Source organism: Schistocerca piceifrons, chromosome X (genome assembly GCF_021461385.2).
Source record: "Schistocerca piceifrons isolate TAMUIC-IGC-003096 chromosome X, iqSchPice1.1, whole genome shotgun sequence".
Lineage (NCBI taxonomy): Eukaryota > Metazoa > Arthropoda > Insecta > Orthoptera > Acrididae > Schistocerca > Schistocerca piceifrons.
This window is the reverse complement of record NC_060149.1, coordinates 818,177,764-818,194,116: the sequence shown is the minus strand read 5'-3', so window position 1 is coordinate 818,194,116 and position 16,353 is coordinate 818,177,764. Positions and strand designations below refer to the sequence as shown.

General features: G+C 43.5%; 1 protein-coding gene across 1 annotated transcript in view; it reads left to right on the top strand.

The window, feature by feature from the left end:
- LOC124721679 (dystrophin-like) overlaps window positions 1-16,353 on the top strand; it is a 286,684-nt gene that overhangs the window by 118,704 nt on the left and 151,627 nt on the right. The window contains exon 4 of the mRNA XM_047246753.1: window positions 8,236-8,359. Coding sequence (XP_047102709.1) covers window positions 8,236-8,359 — 124 coding nt within the window. The remainder of the gene's footprint in view (window positions 1-8,235; window positions 8,360-16,353) is intronic.

Sequence of the window (16,353 nt, the reverse complement as noted above, 5' to 3'; positions counted from 1 at the left end):
GCGCCAGCCACTGCTTTTGCTTCTTTCGCTTCTCCTCGGTGTATAGCATTACATACCTCGGCGCAACAGCCAACTCCGAACATCTCTGTACAATTTGTTTAGACTTCCTCCTTGCTCGTGTTTCTCTTAACCATAAATTACATTGTATAGCTTGTTCTTAAAGAGGTGACATAAATTTTGTATAGAAGCAAGTAACCTTATGGCCCCTTATGTGTGCTTTCACACGAGAGGCGCTGAGCATTGTCTACGGCTAACTGCATCCGTCGTGTAGCTTGTGAAGTGAATCGCCGGTACATTGAGCCCCTTATTACCAGGCGTGTTCCTTCGCTCTTCACACAGAATTTCGGTAGACACTATCAAAGCATTAGCTCTATAGATACTGCTCACTGCCAGTCGTTAGTATACGATATAGTAAATATCTTCTGTGCGTGACTCACGATCGAAGAACAGTGACTACATTCCATGTAGTGAGTATCATTGCGGATTTACTGTGGGGCCTTCAGCAGCTGATCGTATAAATTAAAAAAAAGTCGATGCGTGGAAAAAATCATAGAATATATAAGAGAGATTTTGACACAGTGACACTAAAGAAAATCACAGCAGACTCTTCCTTATCCACCCACACAGTGACGGCGTTCCCGTCAGTCCAATCCAGAAATCGAAAACACATCGGATCATTAGTACATTTTAAGACCTTGAAAAACTGGTTTTCGTTTGATGTTAATAGATGCAGTACCTCGACAAGTATAAAATTCGTAACAGAGACCTTCACTGACATTAGATTATTAGTTGACTGAAATACTTGTGCCGGCCGCGGTGGCCGTGCGGTTCTAGGCGCTCCAGTCCGGAGCCGCGCTGCTGCTACGGTCGCAGGTTCGAATCCTGCCTCGGGCATGGATGTGTGTGATGTTCTTAGGTTAGTTAGGTTTAAGTAGTTCTAAGTTCTAGGGGACTAATGACCACAGCAGTTGAGTCCCATAGTGCTCAGAGCCATTTGAACCATTTTTTTGAAATACTTGTCTATCGCAAGTAATTTTCTTTTTAAAGTAATAAAAGTTTCTGTGTTTTTGCAACAAACAAATTTATTTTTTACCCATCTCAGCGTCACAGCTACCTTCCTTTCACATTTATATGTTTGGGTCCACTGTTTGAAAGAACAATTTCGCTAATTTTACAGAAGACGTCACAGACCAATGGAAAGTAAGAAATTCCTCAGAGCATGCTCCAAGTGTCTCGTAGAGGCAATTCTCGCTCCTAACCTTAATCGAGAACTACTCATTGGGTGGCACTGATTCTTTCTTTAGCCGAGTAGTTTAATAACAATATGCCGACAAGCGGCAGTTCAGCTACCACGTGACATGTGAACTGCAGTGAGCCGGACTTGGGCTGTGTGTGTCGAAGGCCGGTTGCAGGAAGGGACTTCCTGCACACAGATATACGACATCCTTTGTCAAAGTGGCTTACTGTGATAGAAGTTGGACAAAATCCCTGGAATGCTTGTCGAGAAAGATGTACAGCAAAGTGTAGGGGAAGGGGGAGAAAAGTACTGGATAAATGGAGCTGTGAGTCGCGCCCTTATGATTCCCGGATAGATCAGATGGTAAGAGCACTGACTGCGAGGAAAAAAAAAAAAAAAAAAGATTAACCGTGCCACTCTCAGCCCGGTACACCATTTAAATCTTTAGGAAGTCACACTGGAAATATTTTTTTACTGTAAAAATTTCTTGATTTCTTGTTCTTATTGCAGTTTGTATTTTACCACACGATGTCCCTCAAACGAAATGGTGGGTCGGTGGTTAGCGTCGCGGCTCCTTAAATTTGGGCCCGAGTTCGAAACTCGATTATTGTTTTATTCATTTTATTTTTATTGCTTTCATTTGTCTACCCATGACCGTAGAAGGTTACTACGCGAATGTTTCTTATCACATTAGTGGGTACATGGGCGTTATATTAATTGTAAAATTACAACTGGATCTCACACTTATTATAGAATATATGTGTGTATGGTATGTTGAGGGGTTACATTCTTCTTAAAAGTCTCATATTCTGAAATTTCATTCTCATATCAATTGTTATATTTTGTTAGTACTTTTATTCTTCAGGACGATTTGGCGCAATGCCTTGGATGATACCGATCGTAGGAACATTCGAAACTCAGATATTCCGAACACCACGAGCATCGCGAGAAGGCAGATTTGTAACAGTGACATTTCTTCGTATGTACCTCACGCTGCTGAGAAACGCCATTAACATTGCAACATTTCGCACATTGGCAATAATTTCGCAGCAAAAAATGCTTAACGCATCACATTTCCGAAAACTGGCGTTTGCAATTGATTATGAATCAAGATAACTACGGAATTTCACCGAAAACCATTTCAAATAATTTTCTCATTCTAGTTCTTTTTAATTCATTCATCTCACATGCTATGACGAACAAGGACAACGTTATAACAGTACGCACTAGAAAACATTCGTGCAGTAATTTTCTATGGACATTGGTGTACAGTGTGTTCGGAAACTCCCGTTACAAACTTGCAGGACTTATAGAACGGAATGAGTACATAATACTTTGAACAGGAACCCATGCCCGAAAAATGTATCGTTCCCGTTCTACGATGGTTTCAGTTCAGATGTTTAACTCGCCCACTTCTGCTTGAAGTTCAAATGATTCAAATGGCTCTAAGCACTATGGGACTTAACATCTGAGGTCATCAGTCCCTTAGAGAACTACTTAAACCTAACTAACCTAAGGACATCACACATATCCATGCCCGAGGCAGGATTCGAACCTGCGACCGTAGCAGCAGTGAGGTATTGACTGAAGCGCCTAGAACCGCTCTGCCACAGCGGCGGGCTCTGCTTGAGGAACTAGGCGTGATGCAGTACAAGTATTAAGTAACAATTCGAAAGGAAACATAACGAAACATCTATTTATCTAAGCACATTTGCTTGTACGTAGTCCAAAACAGTCCAGCGTACTGTACGTACAGACCAGTGCTGATGCATTTCATCAGCAGCTAGAGGTGGCGACCACTAACGTTGTTGCAGATATTGTACCTACGAAGCATGTTCTGGTCCAGGACGAGCAACTTTGAGACTTTTCTCTTTCCCTCAGCAGACGTGGACGCTTTACAGACCTGAACTGAAACCGTCGTAGAACGGAAGCGGTAAGTTTCGGGACATAGGTTCCTAATCAAAATATTAAGTACTCACTCCCTCTACAAATCCTAGAAATTTGTAACAGGAATTTTCGAACACCCTGTACAAATAAAAAACAAAAATAATAATAATAATAATAATAATCACGGGGCACAAAATTAAGAAGCTGCACCGAACACCACTGTGCCACTATTTCGCCTGAGGAAATCATGCAGTTAAAGACACATGAAGTACCTGGAAAATACCTCGAAAATCTGGTCTGTCGTTCTTTCTGAAACGGTAGAGTATCTACGGCTAAGCCAAGACATGTGTACGCTTATTTTGACCTCTCTTCCATTGAGTGAATTTCTGTGAAATCGCATTATAGTACTTGGCGTGTTCTGGTGGTGGTGGTGGTTAGTGTTTAACGTCCCGTCGACAACGAGGTCATTAGAGACGGAGCGCAAGCTCGGGTTAGGGAAGGATTGGGAAGGAAATCGGCCGTGCCCTTTCAAAGGAACCATCCCGGCATTTGCCTGAAACGATTTAGGGAAATCACGGAAAACCTAAATCAGGATGGCTGGAGACGGGATTGAACCGTCGTCCTCCCGAATGCGAGTCCAGTGTGCTAACCACTGCGCCACCTCGCTCGGTTGGCGTGTTCTCCTCGTCAGTGAGAAGTTCCTAAATGACGTGTAATTGACAGACAGTTTTTAGATGAACAGCCATTTTATTGACAAGAGTCTTAGGCAATTCAAAATGGTTCAAATGGCTCTGAGCACAATGAGACTTAACATCTTAGGTTATCAGTCCCCTAGAACTTAGAACTACCTAAACCTAACTAACTTAAGGACATCACACACATCCATGCCCGAGGCAGGATTCGAACCTGCGACCGTAGCAGCCCCGCGGTTCCGGACAGCAGCGCTAGAACAGCACGGCCACCGCGGCCGGCTCTTAGGCAGTTTAATCATTCCCTGGAACTAGAAAATAAACGAATAAATAGAATATAGCACTAAAGCGAATAAGACAGATTTCGGCTCATAGTTTGTATTAAAAGATGCTGAACAGTTGAGGCGAATACGAAACGAAAGAAGACCCAGCAGTGGTGTTTGTGGGACAGATGAGACAAATACCACAATGAATAGTGCAGTGGAACAGAGCCTCAGCACGGCCGAGACGCATCCGCCAAGCGACGAGCATAAGGACGTCGAACGACGGGTGAGGATTGTTTACTGACAACTCTGTGCGAATTGGCCTAAATAAGCGCCGAGAAGGAAGTAGCGTCAGTGCGTGATGAGAGCCACGGCTCGATGTTCGTACCTGGCATGGATAATGCACGCAGTTAGGTAGGTTTCTCTGTGACTACGACTTGCTTCTATCGTACTCGAAGAGAAAATACCACTTAACTGGCCTTGCGTCGTGCTGCCGCGCAAATGCAAAAGAGCCCGCAGACTCAGCACATGATTATTGATTGCCGCTTATCTCTTAGTGGCGGAAAGCATTTCCTGGAGTCAAGGTTTTCGTTGATGGAAATGTCGAACGTTCCACAAGACGATATTTTCAGTAAGAAAGAAATTGTTTGATAAAATGCATATTTTAACCATCAGCTGTTTTTATTTTACGCCCAAACACGTACCGGTTTCGGTCTTGAGCCATCTTCACTGATGATGTGAAAATGGTCCAAGACCGAAACCGGTAGATGTTTGGGTGTAAATGAAAACAGCTGATGATTCAAATATGCATTTTATACATTATTTAACGGTTGTTGACAGTAACCTTCCAAAAATGTTTAAAAGAAATTGTTCCTTACCTGAATGGTACTAGGGGCGTCCAGTAAGTAATGCAACACACATTTTTTTTTTCAAAAAGCAGGTTGTTTTTGTCGGGGATTGGAATACACAATATTATTCTTCACTCTTTCGGCTACAAGCCATATTTTTCAACATAATTTACGTTCCTTGTAACGCCCTTACGCAACCTTACTGTGACGGCCTGTATGCCCACACGGTACCAGTCTACTGGTTGAAGTCGAAGCCTACGTCGTCCTGAATCAGTAATATCTCCATCATCCACTTGCTTCCCGCGGAGGAAATCCTTCATTGCGCCAAACAGGTGGAAGTTGGAAGATGCGAAATCCAGGATGACGAAAAGCAGTCCAATGAAGTTTTGTGATCTCCTCCCAGGTGCGTAGAGTTGTTGACGCCTTGCGTTGCCATAGAGGAGAAGTTAGTTTGCATTTCTGTTGCGAAGAACCCGCTGAAGTCGCTTATTCAATTTCCTGAGGGTAGCACAATACCCTTCCGAATAGATCGTTGCACCGCGAGAGAGAACTCCAAACAGAATAACCCCCATGACAGTCCCAGAAGTCCACCGCCATGAGTTTACCAGAAGAGGGTGCGGCTTCGAACTACTTCTTCGGTGGAGAGGTGGTGTGGCGCCACTCCCTGGATTGCCGTTTTGCTTCCGGTTCGAAGTGGTGACCCATTTTTCGTCGCTTGCAATGTTCGACAAAACGTTGTCACTACCAGCCTCGTAGCACGCAAGCCATTCCGCACAGATAGTGCTACGTTGCACTTCGTGGTCTCATGTTAGGCAGCGCGGAACCCAGCGGCCACACACCTTTGAGTACCCCGACTGGTGGACGATTGTGTTAATATTACTATCAGAGACGTCCAATTGTGCAGCGAGGGGGTTTGATTGTGATCCGCCGACCACCTCGAACGAGAGTGTCTGCACGTTCCAACGCTGCAGAAGTTGGGAAGGCTCCAAATGATTGGAAAAGAGCACAGGTAGTTCCAGGGTCGTCGAGCAGATGCGCAAAACTGTAGGCCTATATCTCTGACATCGATCTGTTGTAGAATTTTAGAACATGTTTTTTGCTCGCGTATCATGTCATTTCTGGAAACCCAGAATCCACTCTGTAGGAATCGACATGGATTCCGGAAACAGCGATCGTGTGAGACGCAACTCGCTTTATTTGTTCACGAGACCCAGAAAATATTAGATACAGGCTCCCAGGTAGATGCCATTTTCCTTGACTTCCGGAAGGCGTTCGATACAGTTCCGCACTGTTGCCTGATAAAGTAAGAGCCTACGGAATATCAGACCAGCTGTGTGGCTGGATTGAAGAGTTTTTAGCAAACAGAACACAGCATGTTGTTCTCAATGGAGAGACGTCTACAGACGTTAAAGTAACCTCTGGCGTGCCACAGGGGAGTGTTATGGGACCATTGCTTTTCACAATATATATAAATGATCTAGTAGATAGTGTCGGAAGTTCCATGCGGCTTTTTGCGGATGATGCTGTAGTATACAGAGAAGTTGCAGCATTAGAAAATTGCAGCGAAATGCAGGAAGATCTGCAGCGGATAGGCACTTGGTGCATTGGTGCAGGGAGTGGCAACTGACCCTTAACATAGGCAAATGTAATGTATTACGAATATATAGAAAGAAGGATCCTTTATTGTATGATTATATGATAGCGTAACAAACACTGGAAGCAGTTACTTCTGTAAAATATCTGGGAGTATGCGTACGGATCGATTTGAAGTGGAATGATCATATAAAATTAATTGTTGGTAAGGCGGGTGCCAGGTTGAGATTCATTGGGAGAGTCCTTAGAAAATGTAGGCCATCAACAAAGGAGGTGGCTTACAAAACACTCATTCGACCTATACTTGAGTATTGCTCATCGGTGTGGGATCCGTACCAGGTCGGGTTGACGGAGGAGATTGAGAAGATCCAAAGAAGAGTGGCGCGTTTCGTCACAGGTTATTTGGTTAGCGTGATTGCGTTACGGAGATGTTTAGCAAACTCAAGTGGCAGACTCTGCAAGAGAGGCGCTCTGCACCCGGTGTAGCTTGCTGTCCAGGTTTCGAGAGGGTGCGTTTCTGGATGAGGTATCGCATATATTGCTTCCCCCTACTTATACCTCCCGAGGAGACCACGAATGTAAAATTAGAGAGATTCGAGCGCGCACGGAGGCGTTCCTGCAGTCGTTCTTCCCGCGAACCATACGCGACTGGAATAGAAAAGGGAGGTAATGACAGCGGCAGTAAAGTGCCCTCCGCCACACACCGTTGGGTGGCTTGCGGAGTATAGATGTAGATGTGGAAACTGTGTGCTGCAGGCCGGCAGGTGGGAGATGGAACAGGTTTGTGCGACCTTGCTGCGATGGTGACATGTCTCGCACGACCACTCGCCATGCTTTTGTTCACTGTGAGGTCTTCGTAGACGTTCTGCAAGCGCCTATGAATATCTGCGTTGTTCTGGTTATCCACTAAAAGAAACTCAATGACTCTAATCTGTTTGGAACGCACCTTCGTTACAGACGCTGTTTTGAGGGCAACGTGGAGCGTCGCCACCTATCGGAGCTTCGTGAAGCTATGGGGGCTAAAGCGGGAATATTCCACAATGCTCCACAACAAATTATACTTGTTTTCAACAGAGACTGGCCGAGAAAATGATGTTCCATTTCATATTGAACGCCCCTCGTAGCGTATGGAGACGGTCATTTGTTTTTCAGAGTGAAAAAAACTGTCAGCCGCTGCACCAGTCGTCGATTCTCAGCAGACCGTCCTGCATTTCCCTACAATCTTGTCTGCAGCCCCCTTCCGGGCAACAGCATTGTCAGCGAGCAGCAGACGGATCTTCCGACTTTCCAGTCATGTGCTACTTCATTTTTTCGCAGTTTGCCGGGATTTAAACTTTTTACCACGTTTCACTCACACTGCATTCTTTAGCTTCATTTACATAGTTAAGAATAGACAAATCGTCATTCCCACGGTAATAGCAAGTGCGCTAAGTAGGACACCTGACCGAAATATGGAATACTGGAATAGTCACTTATGAGCTACTATTTCAACGACGATATACCTTAGCTCTCTATGAAGGTTATATTGTGCCAACGGCACTCTCTATAGAGCTTATGCAATCAACCTTTCGTACTAATGGTACTCAAAAAGAGCAGGTCTTAAATCTTCGTCCGGCGAACTCGGTACGATAAGTAATGAGGATGATTTCCTCAGTATAACCGTGGACTGTTTGCTAGACGGTGAGTGTAATTAAGTAAGAGTGTTTGCGTTTTTTTAGGATGACCACCGCGCGTTCCGGCGCCAGCTGGAGGACAAAAGGCCGGTGGTGGAGAACAACCTGCTGAGCGGCCGGCAGTACATCGCCAACGAGCCGCCGCTCTCAGACACCAGCGACAGCGAAGGTCAGTCAGTCCAAGCAGTTACTCAGTTGTAATGACAAAGGCCTTCATCTTATGGAGCCAATGTAAGGGAAAGTCTTCCACACGTCTTCGATGTAGTGAGACTTTTCACAGTAACAATAAATTGTCTTGTCCTACTTTGTAACTGCTATGAAATAAACACCCATAGTAGTAGTAGTAGTAGAAGTAGCAGTAGTAGTCGTGGTGGTGGTGGTGGTGGTGGTGGTGGTGGTGGTTTCAGTCCGGTAACTGGTTTGATGCAGCTCTCCACGCTTGTCTATTCTGTACAAGCCTGTTCCTATATGTATAGCTACTACAACCAATATCCGCTTGAACCTTCTTACTGTATTCATCTCTTGGTCTTCCTCTACAATTATAACCCCTAGACTTCCCTCCATTACCAAACACGATTTCTTGAGGCCTTAGGCTGTGTCCCATCAAATGATCCCTTTATTCTGTCAAATTGTACAATGCACTTTATTTTGTATCCCGCCTGGAAGGCGGCGCGTGAGTCTGCTCCTGTAAACTGAAGGGTAGGCTGAATGTAGGAAGTGAGCAGGAGCAGGAAAAGGTGAAATGCTTCAGTACTGCGTTTAACTTAACAGAACATTTAATAGAGAATATTAGTCAATGACATACGTAACTTTGGACTGAAGATGAGCACGTGGGTGCGAAACTGTACAGGTATCAACGCTAACAAACGTTACACGGGCAAAATCTGTAGTGGCTCGCCCACTATGAAATAGAAACAATGTTGCTTGGTCGTCTACTCGGAATGAAATAGGCTGAATCTGAAGCGGCGCTCGCAGAGCTGCACAGCGCCGGCTAGAGGTCGCTGTCGGCGGTGTCGGTGTCGTAGTGCCAACCTAGCAGAGCGCACCTAGGTTGTGGCATCGTAGCTATCGATACCACATATTTAATTTCCATTCGATTCAGTACCTCTTCGTTAGTTATTCGATCTACCCACCAAATTTTCAGCATCTCATGTAGCACTACGTTTCAAAAACCTCCACCATCTTCTTGTATGAACTGTTTATTGTCCACGTTTCACTTCCGTACAATACTACATGTTTGACGAGTAAGTTCAGAGAACACTTCGTAACACGTACATTTACACTGAGGTAACAAAATTCATGGGATGCCTCCTAATATCGTGTCGGACCCCCTTTTGCAATTGCGAAAGTGTTGCTTGTGCAGGATTTTGTGCACGAACTGACTTCTCGATTAAGTCCCACAAAAGCTCGATGGGATTCGTGTCGGTCAATCTAAGAGGCCAAATAACTTGCTCGAATTGTCCAGAATGTTCTTCAAACCAGTCGTAAACAATTGTGACCCAGTGAAGTGACGCATTGTTGTTCACAAAAATTCCATCGTTGTTTGGGAACATGAAGTCCATGAATGGCTGCAAATGGTCTCCAAGTAACTGAACAGACCGAAGGACCCAGTCCATCCCCTGTAAACACGCAGGCTGCACCATTATGGAGCCACCACCAGCTTGCACAGTGCCTTGTTGACAACTTAGGTCCATGGCTTCGTGGGATCTGGCGACACGCGATCTAACAATCAGCTCTTGCCAACTGAAATCGGAACTCATTTAACCAGGCCACGGTTTTCCAGTAGCCAAGGGTCCAACCGATATGATCACGATCTCAGGAGAGGCGCTGCAGACGATGTCGCGCTGCTAGCAAAGGCACTCGCGTCAGTCGTCTACTGCCATAGACTATTAACACTAAATTTCGCCGCACTGTCCTAACGGATATGTTCGTTATACGTTCCACATTGATTTCTGTGTTTATTTTGCACATCGTTGCTTGTCTGTTAGCACTGACAACACTACGCAAACGCCGCGCAGCTCTTGGTCATTAAGTGATGGCCATCAGCCACTACGATGTCCGCGGTGAGAGGCAGTACCTAAAATTTTCTGTTCTCGGGACACTCTTGGCACGTATTAAATTCCCTAGCTATTTCGGAAATGGAATGTCCCATGCGTCTAGCTCCGGCTACCATTACGCGTTCAAAGTCTGTTAATTCCCGTCGCGCGGCATAATCACGTCGGAAGCCTTTTCACATGAATCACCTGAGTACAGAAGTCAATGTCTGCCCGTTTATATCTTGTGTATACGATACTACCGTCATCTGTATATGTGCAATCGCTATCCCATGACTTCTGTCTCCTAAGCGTATATTTATTGTTAAAAAATTTCTCTGTTTCAGAAACTTTTCTATTGCAAAAACCGTCTACTACTGCTTGTGTCTCATTTCCTAATCTGATTCCCTCAAGATGACCTGATTAAACTCTACTACATCTCATTACCCTTGTTTTACTTTTATTGATATTAATTTTATAAGTCCATTTCAAGACACTATCTATTCCGTTCAAAAGCCCTTCCAAGTCTTTGCCATCTCTGACAGAATTACAACGCCACTGGCAAATCGCAAATTTTAGTGTCTTCTCCTTGAACTTTAGTCCTCTTTCCAACCAAATTTCTCTTTAGTTTTGTATACTGTCTGTTCATTGTAAAAATTGAATAGCGTAACGGATAGGCTGCAACCCTGTCTCACTCCCTTCTCAACTACTGCTTCCCTTTCATGTCCTTCGACTCTTAAAACTGCAGTCCGATTCTTATAGAATTTAAACATAAGTATTCATTGCCTCCCTATATATATATATTCATCCCCGGTACCTTCTGAATTTCAAACAGCGTATTCCAGTCAACATTGTCAAAAGCTTTCTGTAAATTTACACATGGCATAAACATCAGTCTGTACTTGATTTGTGGCGGTACACACCGGTGCGCCGTTCCGGTACCTCAGACGAAAATAAAAATAAAAAACAGAACCACAGCTTTTAAGATGTGATATGATAGAACTTTTGCTGCTGTTGAAGCGACTTAAAACAAACGTTCTGTTCACAGATTTAAAATGCTAAGTAAAGTGTTAGAATAACGTTTTAAGAAGTCTAAATTTCAAAAATAGCCCCTTGAACGCCAGAGCACCGGAACCTCATTTTTCACAAATCAAGCAGTGGGGTCGGTATCGCCTCAGTGTTCCTATATTACCCCGGAACGCAAACACATCTACATATTCCCCGACTTCAGCTCCTAACAGTGTTTCCATTGTCCTATAAATACTTCGTGTCAATTTTTGCAACCTTGACTTACTAAAATCATGGTTCGGTAATATTCACACCTGTCAACGTTTGCCTTCTTTGGGGGTGGAATTATTACAGTCTTTTAATTAATATAACTTTTAATGCGATAGGGTCCGCGATGCATTTTTTGAAAGATTTCTTGATTCCTTCAGCTGCCATCTTTATTTCATGTACGATTGTACAATTTCGGCTTTAGGTAATTTTCAAGTATTTTATGGATGATTTTCTTAGTAGTAAACTATGTCATGTACGTCGTTGCTCCTACGACACCATGCTCATAAAATAAATCAGAGATGTTCAGGCTATTTTAATTAACAACTTTGAGAAGTCCCGGTGTTTTCTAACCGTGTTAGCAGAAGCCCGCAGCCACGCAAGAAGATAGGAAGGCCGTTCATGATGGGAGGTATCCATTATTTACCCGGGTAGCGACGACGGCGACCCTGTCGGTTCCCCTTTTTAATAGAGCTGTTTTATAGTACATAAAACGGAGAACACGACGCTTCTCCGCTGCGGAAAGCATTCCACTTTTATTACTGCTCGTACTATGAATATATTTTCAACTATATCGTGAAAATATTTTATTACCCCATTACGCCCGTGACCCAATTTTTACTACCCACCGTTATTACAAAATGTGAATATGTGGTCAATTACAGTGCTTTTAAGGATTCTGTCATCTTCACAGATAGAATCAGATTATTGGGGTATTAAAATGTTGAAGCTCTTACGAATATCGACACTTTCAGGATTTAATTGAACGAACCAATCGTGATCAAGATTTACTTTGTATACCGCTTAGTAAATAAATGAAGATAGAATGTTATTTTAGAGTGGAAATTATTGATGCTTTTTTTAAGAATTAGATTTTCAGTTCTTTCTACTTCCGTGAACTTGTTTATTTAAAATTTAGACTATTATTCTTGCCTTCGCAATATAACTCTTCCATTTTTAAGTAACTTGAACTCATCGGCGTGTAAATACACGAAGAGTGACGTGTCTAAGTGAGCTAGCAGTGACCTGTATTGCTGTATTGCTGAATTTCCAGCTCGACTGTCTTAATTTTTTTCCTGTGCTTTCCCCTGAATAACACGTGCGAACAGCAAACAGTTTTTTAATGAAACCCATTACAAATATCCTCATCTGAGTACATTTCCATCTCCACGGACTCGAACTAACTGTAGCGTCTCTACGCTGCGATATGTTAATCCTTAAGTTGTATTAGCTTTAAACTGCTGCAGATGTAAGTGCTATGCGTAAACAAGAAGGGGAGGAGAAATAGCAATCAAAGTGTGTAATGTGGTACGTATATACTGCGTGAAACGACTATCGTTTAATAAATGGTATTGGAAGATCTGCGAGAGTTCGGGGCAGGCTAATATGAAAGCAAAGCTTGCAGCTGGAAAAAATTAAAAAAAAAAAGCATTCTCGTCGTGGGCTCGTGTTATGAATTCCTTCGTTTACCATGAAACGAATACAGAGTGTTTCTACTGTGTGTGTGTGTGTGTGTGTGTGTGTGTGTGTGTGTGTGTGTGTGTGTGTGAGTGAGAGAGAGAGAGAGAGAGAGAGAGAGAGAGAGAGAGAGATTTAGAGCCAACGCTGGCAACGAATCTGTTCCATTTGATTGTTCGCAGTGACAACATTTTTCTCAAAATGAAACCGTCCTTTGAGAACAAATTAAAATTGGTCTTCTCATTATACTCTCCTGCAGAAGCATCGGTATTTCCAATATTTTTAAACCACTATGTCGAGCAACGTGGAGCTAACATGGCACATTATGCTCCTTTTCGAAATTCGTAGAATTCAATTCCCGGTATAATCGATGTTATTAAAAATAACAAACGTTTCCTCCGAATTAACTCGGTAGGTTTCTACTACTGTACCGTCCGTATTACTGGGGCTGGTATTTCTTTCTCCGGTTTTTTTCCTTTCTTTTTTTTGTTTTTTCTTTAGCAAGTATTATTGTATGGCGGTGTTTTCGTCACTGGGACAAAAGTAAACAGAGCAAGTTAGGAAAACAAAACGACGAAGATGGTGGCGCAGCATTTTTCCCTCGGTCTTACAGCATTTTTCCCTCGGTCTTACGGAGACTTATATCGCAATGGCGCTTGTTCCAGAAGACTAATGCTGCTCGACAAACCATCTTCATCAGATTGGAAAGATACTAGAGCTTTGGCTACTTCATTGTCATAACACGATGGCCAGAAAACTAAGGCGGCTTGAAATCAACTAATAAGAATTACGAGTAATACCATGTATGGTGTGGATATGCATGAATTGTCCATTGTTTTATCAGATTTCTCCAAACAATACGCGGACGGGAAGAACACTACATCTGGGGTTTATTACACAGCTATAACGGTAAACGCGTCACCGCTGTCCTTGCTGCTCACTTTTCGATCTGTTTATTGATTCTGAAGTATCTCTCGATACCAGAGAAGACATTGCCTCCAGCCAACTCAGTTTCACACGTTTTTAATGTATACAACACGACTTGTTAGTTTCTGTCCGACGTAATGCACACATATTAGTTGATCACAGCATTATTGCACCAGGGAGTGAGGGTGTTTCAGTTGGCTTATCGTGCGTTTGTATCGAGGACACGCTGAAACACTTGATAGTATATGCACAACTGTCTTGAACTCATTCAGAGAGCATGCGTTTTCCTTTGTCAGCACTGTTCTTGTTCACTGTAACGTCACCGCCTGTTTCCGATAACGGCCACGGGAGGCCAGGTGCAATAATATCGTGGTCGGGATGTAAGTAACATAAACTGTTTATTTAGTTGTCATTTTGGTTGCATCACTCTACAAACTGCGTATTCCGTCGCGCCATCGCGTCTGCAACCAACACGAGATACGTCCATCTCACACCACAGACTTCCGTCGATTGCATTGCCCTCTGTCCCAGGCAAGTGGTCTCTCTCGAATAAGATGGCGCACAGTTCGTCTTCCGATATTGATTCTCAAGTATTTCTTTCGGTTCACATAATTTTCGATATTCATTGTGCTCATTAATACAACCTGTTACGTATAATTATTATTCCTTACATTCTGGTTTTTCCATTTACTAATCTTTATATTTTAATACACGTGAAACTTTATTTCAAACTTTCAAAAAGCCTCTTCGCTGTTACCTCCAGTCAGCAGGCGCCCTGAACGACAGCCTTACGTGGTGATCAGAAAGGTGACACGGTGTCGCTCAGCTTACAAGTCACAGTAATGCTACATAATTAGACACTGAATAAAGTACGCGGAAAAATATTTTTCCTGATACAGCAGGTGTGTGAGAAAAATAATGAGACTGACAATACGACGAGCAATCTGGCTGCGTCGTGTTCTACTTGTGCAGACTGGTGCGTTCATCCCTTCCAGATCCTCAGTCCAAGTTTCAGCTCAGTACAGCCATCACGTGATTTTTGAGAGCGCAGTCATTGAAGTCGTGTGTTACGAAAATGGAGCAGCGGAATTCAGAGCAACATAATGCCATCAAGGTTTGTGTTGAACTTGGGAAATCCGTGAGTGTAACCTTTGAAAAGTTGAAACAAGCCCATTGGGAACATTTCTTATAAAGAGCACAAGTTTTTCGCTGGCACAATTCATTTTTGGAAGGCCGACAACACGTTGAAGATGCACCTCGCTCAGGGAGAGTTTCACCTCCAAAAACTGGCGAAAACGTCGAACGCGTGCGTGCTCTTTTGAGGTCAGACCGACGTTTAACAATGGGGATGAGGGGTGACTTATTAAACTTAAACACTTTTACCGTACATCAAATTTTGACCGAAGTTTTGCACATGCGAAAGGATTGTGCCAAAATGGTGCCGAAAAGACCTCACTACCGAAAAGAAGGACAATGGGAGAAACGTTTGCGTTGATCTTCTTGAGAGAATTACTGATGAGTGAATGGTTCATTCGTGTGATCACAGGTGATGGATCCTGGATGTTTTAGTACAATCCTGAGACAAAGCGGCAAAGTGAGGAGTGGCACACTCAGATACTTCCTCGACCGAAAAAATCTCGAATGAGCAAATCAAAGATCGATACAGTGCTGATTCGCATTTTTGACAGTGGGGGTATCGTGCATAAAGACTTTGTTTCTGCAGGACAAACTTTCAACCAAGTGTTTTACAAACATGTCCTCGAAAGTCTCAGGAAAGGAGTGAATCGAGTGAGACCGGACATTGCAGACAAGTGGGTGCTGCATCATGACAACGTGCCGTGTCATTCGGCCACTTCCATCACGGAATTTTGTACCTCAAAAGGCATTCCTGTTGTTCAAAAACGGAAGATTAGGATTTAACTTCCAGTCGACACCGAGGTCGTTAGAGACAGAGCGCAAGCTCGGACTATTTCAAGGATGGGGAAGGCAATCGATCGTGCCCTTTCAAAGGAACCATCCTGGCATTTGCCTGGAGCAGTTTAGGGAAATCACGGAAAACCCAAATCAGGATGGCCCGACCCATGTCTGAACCGTCGTCCTCTCGAATACGAGTCCAGTGTGTTAACCACTGTGCCACCTCACTCGCTCCTGTTGTTCCACAGCCTGACCTAAGTCCTTGTGCCTCTTTTCTTTCCCTAAACTGAAACATTTCACGAAGAACGTCATTATTGGACCTACAACTTGAAGCCTTTCAGCGCTGCTACTAAGACTGGGAACAACGATTTCGCCAATGTATAGCTGCCGAACGAAACTACTTTAAAGGGGACAATATTGTTGTTTGAAAAAAATAAAAACATTGGTAGATCAAAATTAGTCATTACTTCTCTCACACACCTGTAGAATAATTTTTAGTTTGACTAACAGAGAGCAGTGGGAAAAACAGCGTAGAGGACGAAATTAATTATCGGTC